At 45.5% G+C, this 8,756-nt stretch overlaps 1 protein-coding gene across 4 annotated transcripts in view; it reads left to right on the forward strand.

The window, feature by feature from the left end:
• Rai2 (retinoic acid induced 2) overlaps positions 1–5,948 on the forward strand; it is an 83,028-nt gene extending 77,080 nt beyond the window's left edge. For 2 of the 4 annotated variants that reach the window (XM_008852204.1, XM_017802957.1), the window contains exon 2: positions 3,968–5,948. In XM_008852204.1, coding sequence (XP_008850426.1) covers positions 3,992–5,581 — 1,590 coding nt within the window. In that variant the 5' untranslated portion in view covers positions 3,968–3,991 and the 3' untranslated portion in view covers positions 5,582–5,948. The remainder of the gene's footprint in view (positions 1–3,967) is intronic. The other 2 variants (XM_029555608.1, XM_029555607.1) reach the window with 1 other exon arrangement.
• Positions 5,949–8,756: the final 2,808 nt, after the last annotated feature.

Below are 8,756 nucleotides of genomic sequence, written 5' to 3' on the forward strand. Positions count from 1 at the left end.
CTCTCTCTCTCTCTCTCTCTCTCTCTCTCTCTCTCTCTCTCCTCTCTATCTATCTCTGAGTTGCTCTCTCTCTCTCCCTCTCTGCATATGAGAGAGTTGGAGTTGCTCACTTTCTCTGTGTGTATATGAGAGAGAGAAAGAGAGAGAGAGAATTGGCGTATACAGATGGATGGTAACCTCATTTAATTTGAAAGTGATGTTTTGTGAAACACAAACACAAAAGTGTTCTCTGACACTTCTGAAGTAATCCTGCTCTCCCTGCTTGAGCGTAACTTGGTGGCTACTCTGATGCTCCTTGATTTGAAGAGGTCCCCAGCCCACAGTAATCAGACCCTTGGCTGAGTGGGGAGGATGGGCTTTTGTCTTCATCATAGTCATCAGCTGCCTCCTGAGCTCATCCTCAGGGACAGACTTACCCTATAAATCTTCAATTCATGAACTGCTTTTTCATTCTCAGTGCATAGCTAAGGCTTCTAGTACCAGCTTCTGCAGAAACAATACCCAAGGCACCACCTTTGATTAGCAAGTCCTTGTCCACTGTTGGCTGAGAACTGGAGGAGAGTATCTGTTGGAAGGTTGAACAATGAGAAGAGATATAAGAAGAAGAGAAAAAAGAGCATTCCGGGAATGTGGAAATTTGTATGATAGAAAATGCTTGTATTTTCTTTGCCCACGTATCCCTGAGAATAGTGCTGTACCTGGTGGGAACTGAGTAAAAGAAACAGCCTGTCCTAGCAGGCCAGTGGCTCTCCACAGAATCAGAGTTGCCCCCGGGCCACCGTTGGCTAAGTGCTGTTATGCCCAGCTCTTTGGGAAGGAAACTTTGGCCAGTGGCTTCCTGTCTCTTTGCCCCATGAGATACTGCAGACTGATTCTCTCTACGTGGCCTCAGCCTACATGCTATTTGACCTGTCATACGTGTTCCCAGAGACAAGGAAGCCCAAGAAGGGGACGTAGAATGTTCTCTGTCACTCTGTGACCTAGAGATAGGTGGCTATCTGGAAGTAGGCTGAGAGATGCCCTACCCCTAGCTCTCTGGTAACATCACCATAGCCACTTCAAGCTGCCCTCCTCAAGCAGGGAACTCCAGTGAATGACAAGCCTGGCTTCCACTATGAATAGATCCTATGCTCAAGTGGTCTTTCCTGCAGGCTTCCTCAGGTGCACCATGTACTCCATGTTGAAGAGGAAGCTGTGGGGGGCTACTCTTGCCAGAAAACAAAATATATGGAAGATGCCTGGGACTGGCCTGGAGCTCTCACTCTGGTCTCAGTGTACCCTTAAGTTAGTTATTTTTCCCCATAGAATTTTCCTGTCAATAAGAATTCACTTTCCTAGCAACCTAATGGGCATAATCCTAGTCTTTTTGAAAGGTTGTTTTGAGGACTGAACAGTTAGTTATGCATAAGAAGTTCTCAGCACAGAGTGTGGCACAAAGCAAATGTTTAGTGGTTCTAACTCTTGCTGTCTGTAGGAGGCATCCTATCCTGGCAAGGGCCCCTCCTCACACTCTGATGAGGATGTTTATGATACGGATAACAAGCCTAGATCAGGGACAGGTAGTGAGAGAAGGGGAGGAGGTTTCCCGGGAAACAATGAGAACTAACACCTGAGCTGAAGATGTGTACAAGGAGCAGGACAAGGAGGCATCCAGCAGGTTGTCCTCTCTCCCTTGGGAGAGGATGGAGGGAAGCAGACAGAGAGGAAGGATGTCAAGGGAAGTACATAGGGAGGGAGGGAGACTACCATTTATGGACAGGTCGACAGAAACAGACATGAGAAAGCCCAGAAAGCCCAGAGACGGCATAGAACATGTCTTAACCTCTGCTCAGTTGCCTTTAAGCCATCAGAATAGCTTTTGGATGGGTGGTTAAGGGTGGCTTCTCTGACCATTTACTGTCCCTGTCCTTATTAGTCGCACTCAATCTTCCCTTCCTCTTTTCCTTATTCTTTCATGAGAGGTCTAGCCAAAAGTTGGACCCTTGTGGAGGAAATAGGTTTGTAGAGCCTTCGGGGCTGTATGCCTGTGCAAGATTTATGCTGCCGCTGCCGCTCCTGCGTTGCTGCTGTGTCCTCTGGCATGTCTTTCTGTCTGCTCATACTACAAATCTCTGTCTGAGCAAAGACATATGGCCTCACTAGATTATAATCTTCATGAAAGTAGGAGCTTCATCCATTACTCATGACTTCAACTCTAGACCTCAGCAAAGTGCCAGCATGAAGTAGGCATTTATACAATGAATGACTTACATGAGTGAATGAAAGAATGAATGCATGTGGGAATGAACAGTACATTGGAAGTATGACATTTTCTGAGCTGAATTAAAGACCGCTCTTTTCATAAAGAACCAGGCAGACTGTTCAGCATGGATAAGTCTTCAGCCTTTCTAATATCAGGCTGTCTCCCAACTCTGTCCTAAGATTACTTGCTAGCATGCTGGGTCAACTTGCGGTTTCCAGGGAGCACACTACCCATAGGGACACAGGCTCTAGAGTTTTCTTGGAGGCACTGCAGTGTGCTCTGCTAAGGGCATGAGACATCAGTTGTACTTCACAGATTTGTTTCCAAAGCATCCTTTACTTTCTTGTGTCCTCCTCCTTTCTCAACGTAACTCCTTGTTCTGAATGTTTGACACATTTTGACTACCTGAAAATATCACGGAGCTGTTTATTTGTTCAAACTGCCTTCCTATAATGAGACATCATTTGTTCATTTTTAACACCATGGCATGCAGGGCCGCCTCTCTTGCATGAGAGGTTATGTTGTCACTTTAAGGATGAGGAGAGGAGAACAAAATGATCACAGGACTGAAGTCTATGTAGGTGAGGCAGGTAAGGTCAAGAATCTGTTTTACTCCAGGCTTATCCAGTGAATGAGTATTATTGAATTATTATTGAGCCCAACCAGACACCAGAGCTGCACAGATCCCCGAGTTAGACATGGTGCCTGCCTTTTCCATGGTAACCAGGCTAAATATGGACGCGTTTCCATGGAGAGCCAACTGCAGCTACAGTCCTGCTTCCTCCAGGAAGCACACACACTGGACTCCTTTGGCCTCCCAGGAGGTGGCTGGTAGTCTTCAGGAGTTGCCTCAGACATCAAGAATATGTTTCTTACCTTTGAGTATTTTTGTTTCAAGCAAGTATTCCATTTCCCCCAGCCCTAGATCCATCAACATCTCTTCCTCTTGACACCTAGATGTCTAGAGAGGCCACAGGTCAGACAGACTGACAGATGATCCTGATGGGCCCTATGAGCATTCATGCAAGCATTCCATCTTCATTTTGTTCTGAAGAACAGGGCTTCCTGTTATCAGGAGAAAAGGGGATGTGATTGGATAGAGGGACAACCATAGTGAGTCTTGTGTAAACATACTGCTCTTCCAGTCACCAAGCCTCTTTTGGAAGAATTATTGCTACAGAGTTTTTGAAATGCTTTCTGAAATTTCCCACAATTTTCAAATAATTCCGTAATTATTCCTACAAAGAGTTTTTAATGTCCCATTCCATATTCATAAGCTATTCAAATGTGACAAGGTTTTATTTTTCCTTAAGGGAAAGTTAGCCTATTGCTTTTTAAATTTTGAGCAAGTTCAAATCTCTGCATATCTTAACTGTCTGACAGAGCAATGTGGAATGAAACTTTGTTTTTGTTGAAGGCCAAAGATATAAGCTGAGCATTAGGCTTAAAAATACCCTGTTTAATATCACTTGGTTATTTAGAGATTACATCATCTGTGTTTATAGCTCGATTGCCTGTTGATTGGGTCTCTCCAAGCACAGCTGATCATGTGGGTGTGTTCGTGTATATTAAGAAATATCTATAATGCGAGTGTATACATAGGGAGCTGGGTTGTGCGCCCCAATTAACTAAGCTATGGAAACTGTTTAAAGACTGGAGAGATCTCCTAAGGCAATCATAAATAGCCTCTTAAGAAAGATTCATATTGTGTGTTCTGTGTTGCAGGCCAAGTGGCATCAGAGCCAAGTGATGGATGACCTGCAGTCTCAGAACCTCTCCATGGACATGACTGACTCCCCTCCTGCCTTGGCCAATAACAGACTGGAGAACGGCATGGCCCAACTGATCACCACTGAGGCCTGGAATATCAACTCCACTGACCTGGTAAAGAAGGCCCTGGTGACTGTGCCGGCCCCATCCATTCTGAACCCCCCAGCTGAGCCCCAGAGCGGCATGGCTCTGAAGGTAGCAGCCACTATGCTGCAGCCGTTGTGCCTCGGGGAAAGCCCAGTGGTGATGCCCATTCACATGCAGGTGGAGGGAAGCTCTGCACCGGAGCTCAACCCCAACAGCAATGCCACCTACGTCATGACCACACAGGGCCCCGTGCAGCTGCCAGTAGTGTTGGAGCAGCATGTTTTCCAGCACCTCAACTCCCCTCTGGTTCTGCCACAGGAGGCCCCATGCTCCTCCAATGCTATCCACAACAACCTCTTCCAGGGGGCCGAGGACCCTGAGGCTCAGCCTCAGCTCTTGGACCTGAGAATCCCCAGCCAGCCACAGGAGCCTTCACTGCCATTTGAAGCTGTGCTCCAGAATTTATTCCCCTCCCAGGGCTCTCTGGGCCCTCCACCTTGTCAGCCCCCTCCTGGCTATGCCCCAGTGCCTCCCCAGCCCTTTAACTCCCCCTTGTCTCCCCTGGTCCCACCAGCTACCCTCTTGGTGCCCTACCCCGTGATTGTTCCCTTGCCAGTGCCAGTCCCCATTCCCATTCCTATCCCAGTGCCTCAGAGTTCTGAATCCAAATTCAGTCCCAGTTTCCCCAAGCCGCCATCTTCCTTCAGCCTGCACTCCTTTAAAGGTACCCAGACCCCTCTAGAAAAGGATGAACTGAAGCCCTTAGACATCCTCCAGCCAAAGGAGTATTTCCAGCTTAGCCGTCACACAGTCATCAAGATGGGGAGCGAGAATGAGGCCCTGGATCTCTCCATGAAGTCAGTGCCCTGGATCAAGGCTGGTGAAACCAGCTCCCCAATCTTCCAAGAAGATGCAGCACTAGACCTGTCTGTGGCAGCCCACCGGAAGTCTGAGGCTCCCCCTGAGACAATGTATGACAGCAGTGGGTCAGCAGACAGTCTAGGTCACACTGTGATGGAGCAACATCCTAATGGCATGGAAATGCCCTTCGTCCCTGCCACACCTCATGAGGCCTCAATCATGATGGATAGCCACATCAGCGGCAGCAACGGCACTGAGATGGTCTGTCATCCCAACCATCCCAGTAGCGAAGTCAAGGCTGAAAATAACATTGAGATTGTAAGTGAGTCCCAGGCGGCCAAGGTCATCGTCTCAGTTGAAGACGCGGTGCCTACCATCTTCTGTGGCAAGATCAAAGGCCTCTCAGGGGTGTCCACCAAAAACTTCTCCTTCAAAAGAGAAGACTCTGTGCTTCAGGGCTATGACATCAACAGTCAAGGAGAAGAATCCATGGGAAATACTGAGCCCCTTAGGAAACCCATCAAAAACAGGAGCATAAAGCTAAAGAAAGTGAACTCCCAGGAAATACATATGCTCCCGATCAAAAAACAACGGCTGGCTACCTTTTTTCCAAGAAAGTAAATAAGGGCCTTAAAATTTTTTATGATTATAACATGGGGAAAGGTGCATTGGTTTTTTTAAAAAGGCATTTAAAACAAATTATCTTTGTTAATTGTTTTGGGGCGTAGTAGGAAACAGAAAGGCAAATTGGCTCTAGAGGCCCTGTAAGCTAGTACCATTTTCTTTTTTAATTTTTGACTTTTCACAAATGAGTAAATAAGAGCAACCTATTTTTCAAGCAGATTGCACATTTTTTGCAGCTTTAATGGAATATTGGGTGAATCAGAGGGGTAAAAAAGCTATTTTCATTGCCACAAAGTGCTTTGATGATGTAATACCTAATAAAGGGTAGGATGAATATTTCACAATAAATGTTTGTTTGCACTAATTGGTTACAGTATTCTGTTATTTGTAAAATTTACATTTCTTAACTGGCATGGCTAGCCCAAACTCTTCCTTGTAAAGAGCTGTAATTTATTGCTCTTTGGAGACATGAGGTCTTTAGACATGTTGGAAAATATTGCCCTGTGCCTCAGAGAAGGAGGATTAGGCATATGTATTGGCCTCCAGCAAGTTGCTTTTCCCTCTAGGCCTTGGGGTTTTGCTTTTTTAAAATTTGTAAAAATGTGGTAAAGGAACAAGGAGGGGGCAGGGAGGTGAGTTTTTAAGTACTCAAGGCCTCTTCCAGTTCACACAGTTCTTGAGTGTGTTGAATTTTATGACTGGACTACCTAGATGCTAAAACAGCTCTAGAAGAATAAACACAAGTACATTTGGCTTGGCATGGTGGACCATAGCTGTAATCCATTCTTCTACTCTGGAGGCTGAGGCAAGAGGGTTGTAAGTTTAAGGCCAGCCTGGGCTATATAGCAAGACTCTATCTCAAAATAAAACAAAAGAACCTTGTTCCCTATCACCACCATCACCACCCTAGAGTTTAGCTGGAAATGACTGCCTTTTACCAAGGGAATAAGAACATTATTCTCAGTGACCAAAATCCTGCAAGTCAGAAGTATTGTTGCAGGCAACTCAGAATCAGAGGGAAATTGGTTCCGGATGAATTTAGATGAAAAATTTTCCTAGCCTCAGAGAGAGATCTTCAGGGGTGAAGGTGGGAAAGGAAGAGAAAGCTACGCTTTACTGAATTAACCCAGTAGTTCTCAAATGAGGGCGATTTGGGGGTGACTGTGTCTCCCAGCAGGGGACATCTAGCAATGTCTGGCAATGCCTAGAGATGATATGAGCTGTCACCACTGGGGGAGGGGGTTTCTACTGTCATCTAGGAGGTAGACCAGGGACACTGCTACTGCTAACTACCTTATGAAGAGCAAGGTGTAGGGACCCCCAACGAAGAATGACCCAAACTACAATGTCAACAGTGCTGACGCTGAGAAGGCCTGATTAAGCTGTTTCTTGATGGATGGAAGTGAGGCACTTGGAAGGCGAGAACAGTGTGTTGCTCTTCCTTGACAACGTAAAGCCACCCACACAAATGAGGAGCTGTGAGCTTGGGTTTAAAATAGACCTGCTAGGTGGCACATCACACTTGTGCCTGAAACTATGTTGGTGAGAGACTGATTAGAGCATGCCTGCTTTTAAACTTAAAGCTCTTCCTTTCACTTCTTGCAATTAGTATGTATCCAGCTGTTACTGTGAACATGAACAGGAGGAAAAGCACTTGCAAGACTGTTCTTTTATTACCAGTCCCTCTGTGGATAGGGTTACAGTTTTAGCTGGTCCTGTATCATACAGCCAGAGTAGATTATTTTTTTTTCTTTCTTGCCTTTTTGTTGTGTTGTTAACATTTCTTTTTCAAAGTATGACCAAATAACTGTTTCTCAACTGGCTAAACAGTCAGTCTCAATCTACAGCATAAGCCAGCCAGACACCATCTTTTAGCCTCTGCTTGTTACAGTCTTTTCCCGTTTCTCTTTCAACTGTGGATTTCTGGCCATGTTTCCTAATAGCAATGTGCATTCTAGTTTCAAATCAAACAGAAGTACGCCTAGGGACTAGTTTTTCCCATTTGCCTGCTGTTGTTTCTTCCTAGGCTTGTGGTAGTTTCTGTTGCCACACAGCACGACATTGCCTTTCTATCCCAGCCAGGAGGGCCCATGTCTTTACAACAGATTTGGTCTTTTTATCTGGATTAAGGAACAAAGCTTGCAATCTGCCCTTAGAAGCAAGTGCTTAAGGGGATAGACACACAAGTGGAAAGAAAGGCATGTGTAGCATACAATTACCTTAGAAACCCCAAATCACAAATTTCTTTGTTGTAAGGAAGATGGCCTTTTGTCTTCAGATGGAAGGTCTGATTTGGTGAGGACGGTTAGCTCCCTAGTCAATTCTAGACACTGAGGCAATGAGAGCCCTGGATGGATTTCTGGAACAGGTTTCCCTCAACAATAGCCATACCTATGTATGGTCATTCATCCCTGAATGCCAGTGGGAAAAGCTGCTAGACATCTTTCATGGCTGAAACCTGAAGGTAAGTTGCCTAGGTTAGGGTAAGAGTGTATTGTTATGGGTGCTTTGTGGTAGCATTGGGAGATTTACCCACTGAGAACTATGAAGGTTGCACACAGTATTTATTGTGCTGTATTACTGACACAAGAACACCCTTGGCCTTCTCCTCTTCCCTGCCTTTGATGGAAACTGGAATCCAATTCATTTTGCTACATGTTGGCCAAAGGATCAGGAGAAAGAAAAAGGACCCATTGCTGTGGTGAGGGTAAACCTATTGATTTAATTCAATGTACCTTTCCAAGTCAGAAGTTTTCAGGTGTTCCTATCAACCTTCAGGGCTAGCAGCCTGGAACTGTGGTCCCTGGTCTAAAGCATATGATCCCCACAGGGCTCACCAAGTGGGTCACTGGCAAACTCTCCGGTCCCATCATTTTTCTCCTCTGCTCGATTCAGCAGTATGGTTACTGTTATCTCTGCACTACTCACAACTGTCTCCAGGAAACCTTTCAGGTTCCAGCCATGAAAGATGTCTAGCAGCCTTCTTCACTGGCTTCATTTTCCACCTCTTCTCACAAATATTTTGGGCCAGCTAGTCAAAAGATCAACCTTTCAGCTGTTGGACCTTTTTTAGAAATATTATTCCTCAGGAATGTTGATACTTGGTAAGACTTGTCAAGATGGCTTCAGCTGGCTTCAGTTCAGAAATGATAAAGAAAATGGAAATAAGTCA

This window comes from Nannospalax galili, unplaced genomic scaffold, assembly GCF_000622305.1.
Source record: "Nannospalax galili isolate Female #2095 unplaced genomic scaffold, S.galili_v1.0 scaffold325, whole genome shotgun sequence".
In the NCBI taxonomy this organism is placed as follows: Eukaryota; Metazoa; Chordata; class Mammalia; order Rodentia; family Spalacidae; genus Nannospalax; species Nannospalax galili.